The following is a 21300-nucleotide window of genomic DNA, read 5'->3' on the forward strand; positions in this document are numbered from 1 at the left end:
AACTCTCCCATTCTTGAGAGATAGGAGTTCCAGAAAGCATTCTTAGAGAATACAGTAAAACACTGAAATTTAATTCTTCTCTATTTTAAAATAAGACTTGCCAATTTACCTCAAAAATCTCTTCCCTGGAAACCTCAATGCGGCAATGACCAGCCTGAGGCTGTTGTTGGGAAAGTTCCTGCCGCAAAATTTTTAATTTCTGAACCAGGTCTCGCTTGTACCGTGGGACTGTCAGACACTCCGCGTCATCAGGGCATAACGATACCACTTGCTGCTGCTGTTGGTCTTTTAATTGGTTCTGCCGACTAAAAGTAAACAGAAATGTTATTATTTGAAATGAAAGAGATCGCAGTTAAACATTTAAAAGACCATATATTAAGCAAATCTGCCTGTATAATTTTCAGGCCTTAGGATATTCTTTGCTTGACATTTTGATGACAATAAACTAGCTCCAAAGTTTATGTCTCAGAATCCACACAAAGTGATGGAATTGGATAATGGAGTTTTATCCATTCAGCTTTATACAGCTGCTGAGAACACATTTCTCAAATACCATCTCCATTTTTTTCTGCATAGTTTACCATCACCCATTTTAAAATTCCGGTGTATGCCAAACCCCGTGCCTGTTATCTCGAGTCTGTCTCCCTGGAAGAGACAGACAGTTGGAGCTGGCAGTTTGGCAGGAGCCCCTTTTCCTATACGCGTGAAGTCTAGACCACAAGAATGTGGAAAGTCACGTGGAAGTTGCTGGCACAGAGAAATGAACACATTACAAGCAAGTCTAAGTACCTTATAAAGTGACTACTCTTTCTTTTTATTGTGGTAAAATATATAACATGTAAAATGTACTATTTTAATCTTTTTTAATATAGTCAGTGGCATTAAGTACATTTACATTGTTGTACTCAAGTGACTTCTAAGTGTGCACATACATGGTTTACTACAAATACACGAAAATGATCTCCCAAGAACAGCAAAAATAGAATGCTTTCAAAAAGGCACATTACCTAGAGACTTGTTTTTAAAGAACCTTAAGATATAAAGAACTACTTAATTCCAATAAACTGTCAGGAAACAAAAAGTCTCATAATTCACTATGGACACCCATGCAGACACTGAATCATCTTGGAGTTTAACTTTACACACAACAGACAGAAGCATAATCTCCTTCCTAACCTAAACGTAAAGGGCAACAGTAGCCATAATACACTAAACAAAATTAATTTTAAGGTCTCCAACAAATCAACCAAAATGATTTTTTACGTAGTGTTTCTTATGTACCAGGGCAAACTGTATTCCTAAAACATATAACTACCCAGAGAAAACGCAGCTTTGATGAAAATCACAAATCACTATTTACTATTCTCATAAACATGAAAGATGTTTTTTATACCCACATATAAACAAAAGCAAAACAGAATATTAAAGATACTCCTTAAATAACTGTATTAATCCTATGCCAAAAACAAAACAAAAATACCCACGAATGTGGGTATACTTCATACCGCACACAAAAATTAAATTCATAATCGATCAAAGACCTCCATGTAAAACTGAAAGCCATAAAACTCTTGAAACACAGAAGAAAATTTTCATGACCTATGTTAGGCCTTTCTTAGATATGACAACAAAAGTACAATCCAAAAGAACAAATGGATAAACTGAACTTCATCAAAATTTCAAAAGAGGGGTGCTGACTCAGTTAAGAGTTCAACTTCAGCTCAGGTGATGATCTCACAGTTTGTGGATTCGAGTCCAGCATGAGGCTCTCTGCTGTCAGCACAGAGATCACTTCAGATCCTCTGTCTCCCTCTCTCTCTGCCTCTATCCACCTCACATTCTCACCCTCCCTCTCTCAAAAATAAACATTAAAAAAATGTTTTTTAGTTTCAAAAGATACTGTAAGATAATGAAAAGACAAGTCATGGACTAGGAGAAAAATTTTCCAAAGCACATATCTGATATTTTAGGACTCTAAAACATCTAAAGAATGCTAAAAACTCAAACATTAATGAACTACTCAATTTTTTTAAAGAGGAGGCAAAATATTTCATCAAATAAGATACAAAGACAAGCACATGAGAAGACGTGCGTTAGTAGAGAAGCGCAAATTACAACCACAAGGGGGCGCCACCACACACCTACACATGGTAGGTGACCCACACCAAATGTTCGCAAGGAGCCGGAGCAACTCCACGTCTCCCCCACTTCGGGAGACAGTGTCAAATGGTACAATCGCTCTGAAAAACAACCTGCCATTTTTTTTAAGTTAAACATAAATCATGTGATGTAGCTGTTCTCCTCGTAGGTGCTCATTTATCTCAGAGAAGAGGGTAGACTTACACATAAATGTCCATGATAGTTTTGCCATAACCAAAACTGGGAATAATCCAAACATCCATCAACAGGTAAATGGATAAATTGTGGTATATCCATATAATGGAATACCATCTAGCAATGGAAATAAAGGAACTATACACACAACAGAGTTGAATCTCAAATAATTACACTGGGTAAAAGAAACAAAACAGACTACATACTGCAGGAATCCGTTTACCTAACACTCTAGAAAATGCAAACTAATACATAGTGACAGGAAGTTGATCAGAGATTAGGTGAAGATGGAGTGTGCTGTGGACTGAATTGTGCCAAGATGTGTTGAAATCCAAACTTGGTACCTGTAAACATGACCTTATTTAGAAACAGTCTCTGTAGATATACTAAGAGGAGGTCATACTGCCATCAGGGTGGCCCTAAATGCAATACACTGGTATCCTTATAAAAAGAGGGAAATTTGGATCCAGACACACAAAAAGGTGTGGAATAACAAATGCACTTGGCATTCCTGGTTCCTGACACGGAACTCCTAAAATCCTTTGTTTCCAGTGTGACAGAGAGGACAGGAGTGTCCTTTGTTCTAGTATTTGATCTTTGCCTCCAGTTTGACACAGAGCTCCTAAATTCCTTATAATTTCTGGGTGATTAAAAAAAATTTTTTTTTAATGTTTATTCATTTTTGAGAAAAGAGAGAGAGAGAGAGCACAAGCAAGGGAGGGGCAGAGAGAAAGAGACAGAGACACAGAATCCGAAGCAGGCTCCAGGCTCTGAGCTGTCAGCACAGAGCCCGGCACGATTTGAACCCACAAACCATGAGATCATGACCTAAGCCGAGGTCAGATGCTGAACTGACTGAGCCACCCAGGCGCCCCAGGAGCATTTTTTGTTTTAATGAGGTAATTCTTAGTGGGGGGCCTAGAGATCTTCAGAATGGGTGCTGGTCACTAGAAAAATCAAAGCTTGATTAGAAGCCTGGAATTTTCAGCCTCATCCTCCCAACCTCTGAGGAGAAGAGAGAGCTGGAGACTGAGTTACTACTAATTGATCACATGTAGGTGACGACATCTCCATAAACTCCCTAAATGACAGTGTGCAGAGAGCTCCCAGGCTGGTGAACACACTGAGGCCCTGGGAGGGTGAAGCGCCCAGAGAGGGCCTGGAAGCTCTTGGTTCCCCACCCCATGCCTTGCCCTATGCACCTCTTCCATTTGGAGGTTCCTGGGTTGTATCCTTTATAATAAACTGGTAATGGTAAATAAAGTATTTCCAGGAGTTTTGTGAGCCATTCTAGCAAATTACTGAGCCCCAGAAGAAGTCATGAGAACTCCCTGATTTACAAGTTAAGAAGAACCAGAGAAGGCCTTGGACTTGGGATTGGCGTCTGAAGAGGTAATGGTCTTGTGAGACTGAGCTCTTAACCTGCAGGGTCTGGTACTAACCGCACGTAGTGTCAGAACTGAATTTCATCCTCGTACATCTAGTTGCTGTCCAGAGATCTGGAGAACTGATAGGTTTGAGGGAAAAATCTGCCCATTTGGAGTCAGAGGTATCACAAATCACAGAAGGCCACGGGAAGGCAAAGACATGTGATGATGTGTCTACAAGCCAAGGAACAGCAAGCTTTTCCAGCAACTAGCAGACGCTAAGAGAGAATCATAGAACAGATTCTTCTTCAGAGCCTCTACAGGGGACCAACCAGCTCTGCTACAACTTGATCCTAAGGAGAAGCCATTTCTGTTGTTTTAAACCAGCCAGCAGGAGATGTTTTGTTATGGCTGCCCTCCTACAGGAGGAGGACTTCAGAAGCACGAGGGAATTCTGGAGGACGATGGATATGTTCACAATCTACATTATGGGGATGGTTTCCCAGGTGTAGAACATGTCAAAACTTAATGGCACACTTTAAATATGCACAGTTTACTGTATGTCAATTACATTTCAATAAGGGGGATTTTTTAAAATACCTGGGATGGGGGTGCCTGGGTCGCTAAGTAGGTTAAGCGTCCGACTCTTAACTTTCGCTCAGATCATGATTTGAGAGTTCGTGGGTTCAAGCCCCACATGGGACTCTACACTGACAGTGGAGAGCCTGCTTGGGATTCTCTCTCTCTCCCTCTCTACACCCCTCCCCTGAGCGTGGCATGCTCTCTTCTTCTCTCTCAAAAGAAATAAACTTAAAAAAAATTTTTTAAACAAACAAAAAACCACATAAAAACCCTGGGATGGATTCAGCTCTCCTGGAGCTATGTCTGATGCTCTCAGGAAAAAGATAAAAAACAATCCCCCTAGAAAGCGTCCTGTCTCTTCAAGCATGCTATGTGCACCTTTGATACATATCCTTTCCTTCAGGTTTCAGGACAGGTTCCTACTTCAGTACAGTGTGATTAAAATGTTTCTGTATCAGAGTAAAACTTGTCATATTCTCATAAAATTCTGTCCAACAAAAGTAACTTAAAATTGAGGAGAACAACATTCTATCACATTACAAAAAGCACCTTCAGTCTTCTCTTGTTCAGGCTTGCATTTTAACACGTATTGTTTCAAAAACTTACTTTAAAACTAAATGCAAGTTAGCAGAGAGCCGAGGATCTGTAAATTGTGTTGTTCTGTTGTTATGGTCAACGAAATAAACTCTGCCTGTTGCAGTATTACGGATCTCCCATCCAGGAGGCAATGGACCAAGCTCTTCACAATTGATGTTGCTAAGATCCCTGCAAAAACAAATATAAAATAAAAAATACCTCATTGCTGGGCCTGCTGAGCCAAGCAAGTGTAAATGACACAGAACAATTCCATGAAGTCTGAGAAAATGTATTGTTCCAGAAACCTGAGATGTTCGGCTAGAATCTTTAATTCCCAATGGTTTAACAAACTTGCATATCCAAAACCCAATTCATAAATGGCTCAGGAACTTATCATATAGCCTACATTTTTAGTAAGTTCATTCCTGGGCCTTAATGTAATACAGATTTCAAATTAATATAAAAGCAATCACAACATTTGCCAACATAAACTGTACTTCAATACTTGTCTGACACAATACTGTTTTACAAATGTCAGTGATAGAAGGAATGAAATGTTTTCTAAAATCTCCCTTCAATTATTTTTCCTTATTACACCATCAAAGTTGTGTAAATAAATGTTCATTCCATATTAATTTATAACAAAACTGGAAATGTTATTTAATTTAGAGATTCCGAAAATAATTACAGCATGTATTTTAAAGGAAAATTGCTCCATTTTGAATTTTGAAAGCTTATATAAAGCTAGTAAATGAAGAACCTGTTTAAGACACCTAAGGAAGAATGCTTGAAGGCTTATTGCTACTTAGTAAAATAAGTAAAAAGACTTTTTTTAATGGATCAAAGACCATTGTTACTGTATCACACAGTCTTAAAATACTACTGTATGTAGACAAAGATTTACAGGACCTTAAAGAATAAGATAAAAACATATCTAATGTAAACAAACTGTAATAGATAATTATACTGATGAATCTCATCAAAATCATGTTTTAAAAGTCAAATTAGAAAAAGATTTTTCCTGAAATAAACCCTTCTTGGTTTTGGTGAAACAAAATGGCAGACACACATAAGCACCCAGACATTTGTTGCAACAGTGATCTGACTTGTGCTTAAAGGTGCTCCTAGAGACTTCTGCTACAAACTGAGGCTTAGGAAAAACACTGCTAGTCTCTCTCCAAAGAGGATAGAGGAAAAGTTTCAAGGATCCTCCTCAAATTTAAGGGGGGGAAAAAAAAGGTGACTTGAGCTGGAGCCGGTACCGGCGGCAGGGGCACACCTGCCAGAGAGGAGTTAAGTGGGAAACTCGGCCCCAGGCCAGCAGCAAGCTTGGGAAAGGAAATCTGGAACTTCTCTACTACACTGAGAACTCAAAGGGAAGATGAAATGAGTCCAGGAAAACTTCCTCAACTCCCACTTTAGGTCCACGGAACTCCAACTAATTAAGATCGAACAAACTCACAAAGATCACCATGCACTCCTGAAAGAAAAGTCATGATGATTAAGAGTGAGTAGAAACAATAAACCACAGAATTAGATCCCTAAGTACCATCAGAGATCAAACAGGATGGCTATGCTATGCAACGCTTAATTTTTTTTTAATAGGTGGGGCGACTAGGTGGCTGTCAGTTAAGCATCTGACTAGATTTCCACTCATGTCATGATCTCACGTTCGTGAGATCAAGTCCCGTGTCAGGCTCCATGCTAACAGTGCAGAGCCTGCTTGGGACTCTCTCTCCCGCTCTTCCCCTCTCCCACACGTGCTCTCTCTCTTCCCCTCTCTTTCAAAATAAACAAATTAAACTCAAAAAAGGGAAAAATTAAACACATGGATTTTTAATGGAAACATTAGAAATGAAAAGTGATTACTAAAACCAAAGAACGATTGATTCTTTTGATATAATGCAGAATTTGGTATAAATCAAATGATATAAAATGAAAATTATACAATCATTTTATTCAGAATTTTATAAATCCATAGTTACACATGGGAGAGCTCTAAAGAATGGATTAAAAGAGCAGTGAACTAACTGGAAGCAATCTTTATGTCCAGTTGGGAAATGATTAAAGAAAAATGGAATGTTATGCAGCCATAAAAACACAGATCTGGACTGCAAGTCTACAACATGTGCAGTGTAATGAACAAACAACAAGGCATTAATCACTGTTTCAAAGGGAAATGCAAAAGATGACGAAACGGGACTTCTCAGATAAATCTAAGTTTACTGGGTATCTTTAAATAAAATAAAAGTGGCTGAGTTATACTACTTTGTAAATGTCTTTGAACAGTAAAGATATTTTAATATATTCTAAATCATCACTGTCTGCTTTGATATAAGAAGTCCAGACAAAAGGCATATTTAAAGATTCCTCCAAAACAAAAGATATGATACACATTTTTATACTAACAATTTAGAACATAGAGACTAAAGAAAAATAATCCAGAGCACTATTTTATGAAGTCATTATTCAATACTCAACACAAAATATTCTCAAACCTTTATAGAAACTCTGTACTCATTAATGAAAAGCTGAGAGCTGAATGTTTCCTTAGGAATAAGAAACATTACTAACACTGGTCCCCAAAACTCTCTCAACCTCTAATGCAAGCTTACATACTTTCCTTTCAACAGATAGCTCACAAGATCAACTTTCTCACTACTGTAAATCATTTAGTTAAAAAAAAGACAATTATTTTTCTTCTATACATTTCCTGCCAATGATTTTAAATAACTTTACAGAAAAGCTCATTATTGACCTACAATTTATACACACACGCCAAAACACTTCTTTTCATAACTTATATAACAAAACTTGCTTCCCAAAGTTAGGCCATTGGATCTTTTTTTTTCAGTGAGCTTATTAAGAAAATGATAATTTCCTCCCCATTATTTTTTTAAACAGTTTTTATCATCAAGACACAGAAATGACAACCTTGATAGAATAATTAATGATATAGCACATTCCTTGGTTGCCACCCAGAAAGATTCTAATTAAGCTGTATCACAAAGTAAAACATTTACATTATAATAGCTTCATTTATAAATAACAGTTAACTCTTGAATAATACAGGTTTAAAGTGTGCAGGTCCACTTATATGCAGATTTTTTACAGTACAGTACTTACTCTAAGTGTGTTCTCTCCTCCCTATGATTTCCTTAACGTTTTTTCTGTAGCTTACTTTAAGGATACATACATATGTAATACATATAGCATACAAAATATGTGTTAATCAACTGTTTGTGTTATCAGTAAGGCTTATGGTCAACAGTGGGCTATTAGCAAAGCTTTGGGAGAGTGAAAAGTTACACAGAGATTTTCAACTGTGCAGGTGGTCAGTGCCCCTAACCCCTGCATTGTTCGAGGGTCAACTGTAAATACAGAGAATCAGAGCAATCCAAGATCAGCTAGTCACATCTGCTTTTGATTCAAATACATGACTCTTGACAAGTAGAGCTCTGAGTATAAATTTAGGCAGAAAAAGATCTCTTGACCCTCCATATGTCATTATTTTTTTTTTTTTTTTTGGAGAAGGGGAATGTTGTACTTAAAATACAGAGTATCTTCATCTCACAAAGGTGTGTGTGCAGCATACTAAACTCATTTAGAATTCAGAACTCAATGTTTTTTTGCAGCTTCAACTGAACTACTTGACACTTTGCATCTGTTCATTAGAAAATAACTCGAAAGACCTAAATAGTGTTTGAAAACTTATTTGATACTAAGATGTATCAAAAGTTATGCTAAATTACAAAAATTGATTTGTGTGTCCTTCCATCTTCTTAGTTAAAAGATAGCTGACATTTTGGTTAACAAATGCACTCAACCATGCCTATAGTTTAAATGTACAAATTCTGGTATTTAAAAGAAATGTAATTCATGAGACACCACGACCAAGGGTGCAAGAATGGTTCATTATTTGAAAATTAATCAATGTAATTGGTCATATTAACAGATTAAAAAAGAAAAATCACGATAGTACCAATTGATGCCCAAAAAAAAGGGACAAAAGTTTTTTTTTTTAATGTTTTTTTTTTTTTTTATTTCTAGGAGAGAGAGAGACAGCGTGAGCAGGGGAGGGTCAGAGAGAGAGGGAGTCACAGACTGAAACAGGCTCCAGGCTCTGAGCTGGCAGTCAGCACAGAAGGACAAAAGTTTTAAGTAAATAAATAAATAAGGCGTGCCTGGGTGGCTTAGTCAGTTAAGCGTCCAACTTGATTTTGGCTCAGGTCATGATCTTACAGCTCTGGGAATGAGCCCTGCGTCTGACTCCACGCTGAGTATAGAGTCTGCTTGGGATCCTCTCTCTCCCTCTCCCTTCGCTTCCCCTGCTCACACGCACACTCTCTCAAAAATAAAACTTTAAAAAATAAAATAAAATTTGGGGCACCTGGGTGGCTCAGTCAGGTAAGTGTCTGACTTTGGCTCAGGTCATGATCTCATGATGGTTCATGAGTTTCAGCCTTGCATCAGGCTCTGTGCTGACAGTTCAGAGCCTGGAGCCTGCTTCGGANATTTAATTAGGTTATTTCTTTTATACATTAAAACAAAAATTGACTAAGGAATACATAAAAGAACATTGACTATTCTCATATTAGGTTAAATTAAATAAATTTTTTATAAAGCCTAACTAGGGGCACCTGGGTGGCTCAGTATGTTAAGGGTCTGACTTCAGCTCAGGTCATATTCTCGCAGTTCATGAGTTCAAGCCCCACGTGGGCTCTGCTGACAGCTCAGAGCCTGGAGCTGCTTCAGATTCTGTGTGTCTCTCTCTCCCTCTCTGGCCCTCCCCTGCTTGTTCTTTGTCTATCTCAAAAATAAATAAACAGTTAAAAAATAAAAAATTAATTTTATAAGTCTAACCAGAAATAAAAATATCAATTTGTTACCCTTTAAAAATGGGGAAGGGGATGTAGGTTTTTAAGGTTTTTTATGTTATTCTCCACGTCAATTTTCAAACTCAAAAAGACCCATGTTTCCACCCTGACTTTTTTTAAGGGTGACAATGTAGAAGGACTGGGGGCTGGCTAGGGGCAGGGCACTGGGGTGAGACTCCAGAGAAATAGGAAAGGCTTTCCACTAAATGTAACTGAAATGACTGTCACAAACAGACTTTTACATAAACCACTATAAGCTGAAGATTAAATAATCAAAAAAATCCTAGGTAAACAGGTATGCAGTGGTGTGAAGAGTATTTGGATTGATTCTTACCTAGGCACTCTTGGATCATGCCATGTGCTCACACCAGTCTGAGTATGTAAGAAATACACCTGACCTTGCTGTGTTGTCCTCTGTTCTGTAAAATTAAGAAACACTAACAATAAAGACATATTCATTCAGAATGTCCAAATCAAAGACAGCTATTGATAATAGAATTATGTTAATAAATTCTCCAAATTACCAATTTACTATTGCCATTTTTTTCTTGACTCAATACATTTTCTCCTAGAAACAACCTTATAAGTGGTGATGAGGGCCAGAGGCCAGCTATCTAAAAGCCAACAAATTTACAATGTGGCTCAAATACTAAACACGTTGCTATGGAAAAGAGAAAACAAGATTGTCACAGTATCAATATTTAAACAAAACAAACATGAAGAAATAATCTTTTCTTTGTCTTAAAGTGGAGCAAAGAACAAAGGCGAACAAAAGAAAGCTCAGAGGAAGAGGCTAACCAGCCGTGAAGAGATGCTGCAGGACTTGCCAAAACTCTGACAGGGTTTGCAGGCTGGTAATACTTGTTTGTTATTCCTAATTTTATACCAAAACTTATGTATTTTCTTTTCTTGAGAGAGGTATATTCTCAAGACTACATTTAGACTCAAACAAAGGCAAAAAGATGGAATACACCACTAGGAGACACACTCTGTAGTCAAAAATAGACAAAGATACAAAAATAAGCAAGTTAAAAAGAGAAGGACTAAAAGAACAGGCATGCATTCAGGGGAGAAAAAGGTCAAAGGCGAAATGAACTCTGAGCTCTTGGGAAGAAAGTAAGGAAGCCAGAGCAAAGATGGGGTATGTGTTGAAGAGTTTCTTCTACAGTGGTTTTTAGGCTTTGTGTTTTTAAGCAATAGAACCACTTGTCTTTAAACAAAATCCAATGAAAAATTCTAACATATAAAGTGGTGAAACTACTGATAATATTTATCAGTATAAATTTGTTTATAAGCCTTATAATAAAGTCAATTTAAAGTTTATGTTTCTTAAAATTATAAACATAAAAAAATATTTAAAATTGGTGACAGACAACAGGTGCATAAATTTCAGCCCTGGTGCCCACTTTACTCCTAGGTTTTAGTTGTACAAAATTTGTTTTTAATGCAAACCACACAAGTATAATAAAAATATAACCACCCCAACTCCAAACAGCTTGCCTTATAATCTCAATTACAGAGAAATGACAGAAGATACTTTATTCTAGCCTAGGGTCTGAACATTAATAACAGCAACCAGAGTTTACTAAGTGCTTCCTGTGCTGGACACCGTATCAGGCACTTCACATGAAATCACCCCTCCTCTCTCGCAACAAACCTATATGGGACTATTAATTTTCCCATTTTATGGAAGATAAACTGAGGCTCAGAGAAATTAATGTGCCCAGTGTCACACAACTAATATGTGGCAAAGCCAGGATATGAACCCAGGTCTGTCTGTCTCCCAAACCCATGCTCTCATCACTGTGCTACCTGGGTTATTAACCTGTGCAGCACAGCACAATTAGTGGAGCAATTGTTTTTTTTTTTAATTAAAGAATTAAATATATTTTTAAAATGAGAATTATGCATTTACACAACAGTTTAAAACATATGGTAGAAGAAAATAAAGTACAAGTTACATCAGGCGATTCCCAATGTTGGTCATTAGGGGTCACCATCAGCCCAGGATGGTTTATCTACAGGCTGTTGAGAGGGCAAGGATGTAATTAGTTTGGTTAACTTTTAGCAAGAAAGGAAAGGTCAAGTTCATAGTATCTGCAAGAGCATTCACAAGTTGTGATTAATTTAGAAAGTTCTGTATTCAACTAGAAGATTCAAGTTATCTTCCACATGAAATTCTGTAATTTAGGAAATTATATAAGATTATAATAATTGTATACAGGGGCGCCTGGGTGGCTCAGTTAGGCTTCGGCTCAGGTCATGATCTCATGGTTTGTGGGTTCGAGCCCCGCGTCGGGCTCTGTGCTGACAGGCAGCTCAGAGCCAGGAGCCTGCTTCAAATTCTGTATCTCCCTCTCTCTCTGACCCTCCCCTGCTCACGCTGTGTCTCTCTCTCTCTTTCTCAGAAATAAAAACATTAAAAAAAATTTTTAATAATTGTATACAAACACAGAAGTGACTAAATCATTTACAACAATAACCCAAATCATTCAGATATCCAAAATTACAGACAACACAGATATACAGATACCATAAGAAATATGCTTCTGAAGTTACTTGTAAAATTTACAGGTCTAGAAAATTAGACTCCAGGTCTGTCTTCAGATTAGCATTATCAATAACTATATCATCTTACCTTTATATAGTGCCTATTTGCAAAGTCATCTCACATTGTTCCGTGTACTCTTCACAATACCTTTGTGACAAGGAGAGGTGTCACTCACCTCATTACATTATAAAGTATGTGCAAAAGGGCTGAGGTTAAATGACTAGCCCAAGTCAAACCGCTGGTTAGGCCGGCCTCTACCACTTCAAAGACTTTTCAGATTGGGAGGTTTTACACGTTTATTTTCATGCAGAATCCCTAAGCCCAGATTAATAACTTCTTTACAGCTGATTTTCTGGCTTTCTTAGCAGGCTGAAATCAGTAAATTACACTTTATTTTTTCCCCTGCTAGTCATACCATAGCCTTCCGGTAGGTCTGGAGGAGTATGTAAATGTGTCCTGCTCATGTAATTTCTATGTCGTTGTGACCGGACTCTCCTCTCAGCCAGTCTGGGATCTGAAGACTGTCCACACGTTGCACCATTTGTTCCACTAATTGGAGTGTTCTCATCAACAAAGCAGCTAAGAGGTCTGCCAGGACTAGAATATTCAGATGCTGGTCTATTGAAAAGTAACAGGGAAAAAAAAGTTACTCAAGTACGGTATCAAAAGTAGAGTTCTCTAGACAATGCATGTACTGCAGGAACAATCACAAGGAAATGGAGTGATCAATGCAAATAGAATGATTTCAAGAACTCTGAATAAAAGCAAGCCTGACACCTTTAAGTACAAACTCATGTGATAAAGCAGACTGTCAATTATTTATTTAAATCATTTTATACTGGTCTTAATTACATTTTATATGAAATCCACATATATTTACAGATGCGAGTACTAGTTTACAAAGCGTTACTTGACTTAGCCTCAGCCTACCTCTCAGACCTGACTTCCCACCTTTCTCTCACTCTACTTCTGGACATTCTTCCTATTCCCTGAACTTGCCAAGATCCATTTACCTTTAGTGCTGGAAAGGAGCCCTTCCTCTCACCTCAAAAGCTTTTTTCTCCTATTCTCCCTAGGGAGACAGGCTCCTTCTTGTCATTCAAATAATAGCTTAAGCTTAAATGCCTGAGAGGCCTTTCTTGACCTTCAATCCTAAAGTAGTCATCCAGGCATTTGATAAGTACATCACCCTACTTTTGCAGCACAGCAATTATTGGACACTTTTTTTTTTATCTGCATCCTTGTTTGTTTTCCCTTACTAGAATATTTACTGAGAGAAGAAAGTATGACTAGTTTGTTTCCTACTATATATATCCCCTGCACCTAGAACAGTGCTTGGTGTATATGTATGTGTGCACATACATTATATATACACACACACACACACACACNGTTTTTTTAAATATGTTTATTTAGTTTTGGCAGACAGCATGAGCAGGGGAGGGGCAGAGCGAGAGGGAGATACAGAATCTCAAACAGGCTCCAGGCTCTGAGCTGTCAGCACAGACCCTGACGCGGGGCTCGAACTCACAAACCGTGAGATCATGACCTGAGCAGAAGTTGGACACTTAACCACCTGAGCCAGCCAGGTGGCCCAAGAGTTAATTTTTAACATTTACAACCACAATCAACTTTATACTGGTGGAAATTAAAGTCAACTTCATCAGTTAAAGGAGTTAGAAGGAACTGGACTTCACTAAAGCACTAACACAGGTACACATTCATTTACACTCAGATACAATAAAAATGGGTTCTCTGACTTCATTAGAATCCTTGGCAGTTTAATAAACTAAAAATACAACTCTCAAATAAGCATCTTTTAAAATGCCAACATGAGCTAAGGTTTTACCTGAGAATCATAATAGGGAACACTGATTTAATGAGTTAAGCAATTAATCCTCCAAAAATAAAAGTAGGTATAGCTTACAGAATCATTCGATGTTCTATGTCCGGTGCCAGTCTTGCTTAGGAAAAGGGGGCGGAGGGCAAAACAATGACTAGAAGTGGCACATAAACTTTGTTCTGATTAAAAAGCAAAAAGGAAATTCAGCCACCTATCCTATTCATTAACAGTTACTTTAAAAAGTACTTTCTTAGAATTTCCAAAAATTATCTTACATCCTCATGTCTCTATATACATTAAACTCCATGAAGGCCCTTCCACCTCATTCCCTGTTACAGGGCAGATGCTGAGCACAGTGCCTGGCATATGACCTTTTGGTGAACTGAATGATAGTTGTTACTGCTATTCTGAACACTTTTCACCACCTTCCCCTCACCTGGTTAAATTTTAACATTCTTCAGGATTTAGTTCAGAAATTCCCCTTCTTCAGAGTTCTCCTTTGCAATTTCTACCATCCCCTTGCTCCTCGCTCTAAGTTAGGTGCCCTCCATATGGTTTCAGAGCACCTGGGTTCTTATCTTGATGATAGACCTTACTACGTGTAATATAATAATATAATCATATCCCTACATGACTGAACAAATGACGATCCTGTATATATATATTCTCTTACAGCCATTCAGTAACAGACTCAAAAAAACTTTAAGAGTCCCAGAAATAAGATGACTTCTTGATTTATTCAGTTAACTCGTTTAATAAATACTTATTAGGTACCATCATAGGCTCTAGAGCTACAATAACAGGATGACTTGCTAAACAATCTTTATTGAAAATTACTTTTTGAAAAAAATAATGGCACTTGTTGTAAGATCTACTGATCTTGAGCAGTATAAATCAAGAAAGGAAATCTGGTAAAACTGACAGATATACAGAAAGTGACGACTTCAGGAAGGCAAATAGCACAACCACAGGAAGATCTCTGTGTGTTCTCACCGTGTTGGGCGTTCCCACTGAGTAGTTCTTGTTATGTGGTTTAGATACTGGATTCTTCCAGAGGCAGTTCGCCTTTCTTCCCAGCTTAAATAAAAATTGAGAGATAAGGCATTAAGAAGTGGATACAGAATGTTTCTAAGGCAATAACCGAGCCAGGAAGACATCTGCAATTATAAATCAGAATGACAAACTGAAAAATCAATACAAAGAATACAGGAAATTTTTTCAACTTATTTTAAAAATGTACACTGTATCTTCTGGAATTCTGAAGCTTCTAAAATATTTCCACTGAGGTGTGACTAATATTCTCCATCAGCCAAACTCAGAATTTTTCAATAATGTCAGCAAGGCTCAATTAAATTAGACTAATTTCTCCAGAAGTTAGCAGTGAAAAAAATGCCATACTAAAAACAAAAATCAAATCTAAGTTTTAAAATTAAACCTAATGTTAAAGTATATAAAGCTTTTAAAACATTTGGCCTACCCAAATTAAATTTTTAAAAAGATTTGTACTTCCTCCTCAATAACTTTTTAATGCATGCAACAATAAGAAAATAGGCAAATGACCACAGAAATGTGATAATGTTAATATTTCCACCAAAACCCAAGCAGAGGTTTAGAGGCCATAAAAAACAGGAAATAAAGAGATGCTAAGAAGTCTTTTCCCGTGATTACAATTAGAGTAATGCAGTGTTTGTCAATTAATTTATAAATTACACATACATACGACTGTATTACAAAATGTACACCAAATATTTAAAGGATACAACATAAAAACAAATGGGAAAAAAAGTACAGTAAAGAACAAGCTTAGAAAAATAAGCCTTGCATTGTTGTAATCTCTTAACATTATTTAGTTATTTCATCCTAAACTTCCCCTTCAAAATTACCATTTTCTACCTCCCATCCATAAAAATTAACATATATATCAAGAAGTTAAAGTGAAGTATAAGCAGAATTAAATTGTGGCAATTTTTAAGAATTTAAACAAAGTGAGCAAATACCCTGACTTGGATGTAAAACGCTCTATCAAAAATAACTGAAGTCAAAACTCAACCAATTATACACTTGAAATAATTCCCTTTATGTAAACTACACTTCACTCAACTTAATTAAACATACTTTGAAAGTTAAAAATGAAGTCAGAAAAGTGTCAGCACTAGTGTCAAACAAAGAGAGCAGTGATCAAAAGCATGAGCTTTGGAATAAAGGCTTAATTAAGTCTGTGTTCCGGTCTACCATTGACTATGTGGCCTTTAAGGCAAGTTAACTCCTCTGAACCAGAGGTTTTAATCTGTGGAATGAATGAGGTTAACAACAGTAGAGGCAGTAGTAGTAATAGTAGCTAATCATTTATACATGCATGTGTGTGTATATATATATAATTTATATATTAAGGACTTAATATATGCAAAACATTGTGCTGAGTGCTTTACATGAATTATTTAATCCTCTCCATTTATGGCATATATACTATTATCACCATCCTCTTCTAGAAATAAATATAAACCAATGTTTACAGAAGTTAAATGAACTGATTAAATTCATAAAGCTTGTAAACAGAAAGACTGGAATCCAGACAGTCTAATTCCAGAATCACATGCATGAGTTAAATGATCTAATATATTACATAAAATGCTTATAACAGTATCTGACACATACATACTCAATAAATGTTTCTATGTTGTCATAATGTTTACTCCACAATCTCTATCCCATCCCTCTAAATGGAATAATGTCTCAGATTCAGCACTTATATGCCTTGTTTTGAATAATTTAATCAAAAAGGTGTTCTTTTAAATATATAATATTTACAGGAGAGTTATATGTGTCAAGAAATTTGACTGTCTCCTAGCCAAAATTCCTAAAAAAATAAATTTAACACATCTAATTCATGGTTTATTTTATAAATTTGACATGACAAGATTCCTCACTCATCTTCCAAGTACAAGGAAAATCTAGATTCTGGAACTGATCAGCAAATTTCTAAAGTATACAATGAATGCCAACTTATTTGTCATTATTTCAAGGACATTATCAACATACTTCTCTAATGATTTCCGCTTACCCATCTGGTAAATCATTATCGAATAAGCGACTGCAGTCCACAACTTGTCCTCCTGTGCCTATTCGGTCTCTGGACTGAAGACTTACTATAACACACACACACACACACAAATCACTAAGAATAATTACAGGAAAGATTTTCTACAATTTTCAATATATATCTTTAAGAGACATCTGGCTTATCTTATTTTAATACTTTAGAATGAATTCCTTAGCTTCTAATAAATTCTGTAATTTCTTTTTCCATGAGATTTTTTTTCCCTTTAGGAGTGATATCAGAATTTTATGATTTTTTTTATGCTTTATCATGTTCATGGATGGAGTCTAAATCCTTTCTGCCTATTGTAATGGGGCAATGCAAGCCCTCTGCTACACTTAAGAGAGGCATAACACATGAAAGGTATATTCACATACAGAAGAACTGGAAAAGTTCACGTTAATTTGGGTTTACTTCTTGACCCACCTTTAAAATACCAAACAAACAAAAACTGGATTCTGGCAACAGGGCAACACTTAGATTCCATAAGTTAAACCCTACAACGTTATCTAATGTGGTATGAAACTACTACTATAAATATGGAAGCAAGAGACATAAACTCTAGACTAGGCTCTAACTCTAGTTTAGAGTACTAAACTCTAGTTTAGTACGATGACCTTGAACAAAACACTTAAAATTCTAAACGTTTACATAATCCCAATCTAAATAATGAGGAAGTTAGAATAACTGATAAGCCTGAAGTTCTTCCTTGTTGCTCTAATATTCTTTATTTCTATTTTTGGTAATTCTCTCAAAACACAGAATAGGAACAGGGAAACTTGACTACAACCAAACTTCATTTTTTCTTTTTGTTCCCCCCACATCTCTTTATTTTGAGAGAGAGACAGAGAGAGAAAAAGGAAAAGAATCTGAAGCAGGCTCTGCACCATCAGCAGAGCCCAACATGAACTGTGAGATCATGACCCGAGACGAAGTTGGATGCTTAACTGACTATACCCAAGCTTTGTAAATAGATTACTACATAAAATATGGTATTTTAAGACCCTTCATTCTAGGAAGGGTCTCATAATTCTGAAATCATCTGGTTCTGTAAAAATTTTGAACAATCAGAAAGTTCAACACATCACTCTTTTATATGAATGTTATTTATAGGTGACATGGTAACATACCTCTCCTCAGTAAATATAAGCAAAATGTTTTATGAAAATTATACTAGAAAACATTAACCAGCTTTTATACATAAAAGCGAAGTGAAATGCTTACCCAGATATAATCACTGTAAAAACAATGTATTTTCTCATTAGCATTGCTTAGAATAATATTAAGACTAAAAATTAAGGATTTCATGAGCTTCAGCCCCAGAATGCTATATTACAAGACACTTAAGCAATTTCTGGTGGGTTTGTGTTTTTAAATGGTCTAATTTTAGCAAAATATAAAAGGAGTCATAAAAATATTATGTTTATAAGAGCACTGTTCATTAACACTAAAACACCAGAAACAATCTAAATAAACAGCAATAATGGACTGGTTACCTTAATTATCTGCCCACCATGGACTACCACACAACATTAAAAATGCTATAGAAATGGGGGCACATGGGTGGCTCAGTCGGTTAAGTGTCTGGCTCTTGATTTTGCCTCAGGTCACAATCTCATGGTTCATGGGATGGAGCCCCACATCAGGCTCTATGCTGACAGTGTGGAGCCTACTTGGGATTCTCTCTCTCCTCTCTCTGACCCTCCCCAGCTCACACTCTCTCTCAAAATAAATAAACATTAAAAAAGCATTTTTTTAAACTCTTAAAAATGCTTTAGAAATATGTCCATCATCATCATCAACAACAACAAAAGAATGTTTAGGACAGATTAACACAGTTTATTTAAAATTCTAACAGTATAATCTCACTTTAAAAAACAGAAAAGGTATATGCATCAAGGTAATGACAATGATGGCATATTATGGATGTTCCTTATGTTCTCTATTTTTATAGTGTAACAAGAAAGGGAAAACTTCACAAGAGATGGTAAGAAATGAGTAACATTTTTAAATGTAAGGGAAAAGATGTATAACTTTGAATCAGTCATCTCAATTTGAGAGATTAAAAAAAATTTTTTTAACGTTTTATTTTATTTTTTGAGAGACAGAGAGAGACAGAGCATGAGCAGGGGAGAGGCGGAGAGAAGGGGAAACACAGAATCTAACCCAGGCTCCAGGCTCTGAGCTGTCAGCACAGAGCCTAATGTGGGGCTTGAACCCATGAACATGAGATCATGATGTGAGCTAAAATCAGATGCTCAACAGAGTGAGCCACCCAGGTACCCCTGGGAGATTTTTTCCTAAGGTAATACTCCAAGGAAAGGATAAAGCTAAGTCTCCAAAAATACAAGTTTCAATGTTATAATAGCAAAAAAATCACTTAACAGTCCAGCAATTATGACATATTGATATAATTCACCCTTTTAATAGTAATAATGGTTACAGTAAGTGAAAGAAAACAATTTTATATTCACTGAACTCTGAAAATTTTATATTCACTGAAAACCATAAAAAACAGACATATCAAAGTATATAAAATTATTAGAGATATATATTTTTATTTAAAGTTAGTATTCTAGAGTACTTTTCTCCATTTCTCAAAAAGATGTTATAAATACCTATTTATAATTATTTTTTAATGTTTATTTTGAGAGGGGGAGAGAGAGAGAGTATGAGCAGAGGAGGGGCTGAGAGAGAAGGAGAGAGAGAATCTCAAGCAGACAGTACTGTCAGCATAGAGCCCAATAGAGGGCTCGAACTCACAAACCATGAGATCATGATGTGAGCTGAAATCAAGAGTTGGATATTTAACAGACAAGCTGCCCAGGCGCCCCTATAATTATCTGCAAAGGTCTAACAGCAAGAACTAGAATTCATTGTGTTTTTAAATGGCAGGATCATAAAGCATAATGTTTGAGTCCAACTTACCTCTAGTATGAAAACTAAATTCATACAAAAGCTTCAAATTTAAGTACATATGCACACATTTTAAAATAAAACATTTTTTTATATAGCATACTCCATAGATATATTTCTAACTGCTGACAAAGGAAAATTTGCTGTTTTTATAAATGCCAATTTACACCTAGTAAAACTATTTGGTTACTACTGGACATTAGTTGGCAAACATTATAGAACACGCCAAATCAAATAAAGTAAGAACAATCACATTTAAAAGTCTTCTTTAGGACAAATATCATATGTTTGCACGTATAGGAGGATTAGGAGGAACTTAACTGAGGACCATGGGGGAGAAAAAGGGGGAAATGGTGGGGGAAGGGGAGAGAGGCAAACCATGAGAGACTCTTGAATGCTGAGAAACAAACTGAGGACTGATGGGTGTGGGGTGGAGGGGGGTGATGGGCATGGAGGAGGGCACTTGTGGGGATGAGAACTGGATGTTATATGGAAACCAATTTGACAATAAACTATTTGTAAAAAAATAAAAAATAAAAAAAATAAAAGTCTTCTTTGCCAGTATTTTTTTACTCTCTTCTCAACCTGAGAATGACAGAAATTCTCACTCAAGCTACAGTGTAGATACTTCCCTGGGATAACTACCACAGGGCTGGCAATTCACTATGAACCCAATTCATTTCCTGGGAAAATGAAGCCCTTCAAAAGTAACTTCAGTAACTGAAACCTCTGATTGCATTATGAACCTATCAACTTATCCTAAATTCTGCTCTGTAGTGAAGTGGTAAGATTCTACTTGCATTTTTATTTTATTTGAAGAAGCCCCAAAGGAGCCCATCTCAGTGTCCCCCTACCATGCTGTGTTATCTTTTTTTTTTTTTTAATGTTTATTTTTGGAAGAGAAACAGAACGTAAGTGGGAGAGGGGCAGAGAGAGAGGGAGACACAGAATCTGAAGCCAGCTCCAGGCTCTGAGCTGTCAGCACAGAGTCTGACGCAGGGCTTGAACGCACAGGCCATTAGATCATGATCTGAGCCAAAGTCAGACAGTTAACAGACTGAGCCACTCAGGCGCCCCACCACACTATGTATCTTGATCAAAGCCCAATCAATCCATCAATTCTTATGTGTCCGAAAATTTTACATAAAGCTCTTCCT

At 36.6% G+C, this 21300-nt stretch overlaps 1 protein-coding gene across 1 annotated transcript in view; it reads right to left on the reverse strand.

Annotated features, from left to right (window-relative positions):
* SMURF2 (SMAD specific E3 ubiquitin protein ligase 2) overlaps positions 1–21300 on the reverse strand; it is a 61905-nt gene that overhangs the window by 16036 nt on the left and 24569 nt on the right. The window contains exons 6-11 of the mRNA XM_077780358.1: positions 17192–17276; positions 15124–15207; positions 12703–12905; positions 10071–10155; positions 4890–5048; positions 110–305 (exon numbers count right to left, since the gene is read on the reverse strand). Coding sequence (XP_077636484.1) covers positions 110–305; positions 4890–5048; positions 10071–10155; positions 12703–12905; positions 15124–15207; positions 17192–17276 — 812 coding nt within the window. The remainder of the gene's footprint in view (positions 1–109; positions 306–4889; positions 5049–10070; positions 10156–12702; positions 12906–15123; positions 15208–17191; positions 17277–21300) is intronic.

The sequence above is a fragment of the Crocuta crocuta genome, unplaced genomic scaffold (genome assembly GCF_008692635.1).
Source record: "Crocuta crocuta isolate KB4526 unplaced genomic scaffold, BGI_CrCroc_1.0 scaffold288, whole genome shotgun sequence".
Taxonomy (NCBI): domain Eukaryota; kingdom Metazoa; phylum Chordata; class Mammalia; order Carnivora; family Hyaenidae; genus Crocuta; species Crocuta crocuta.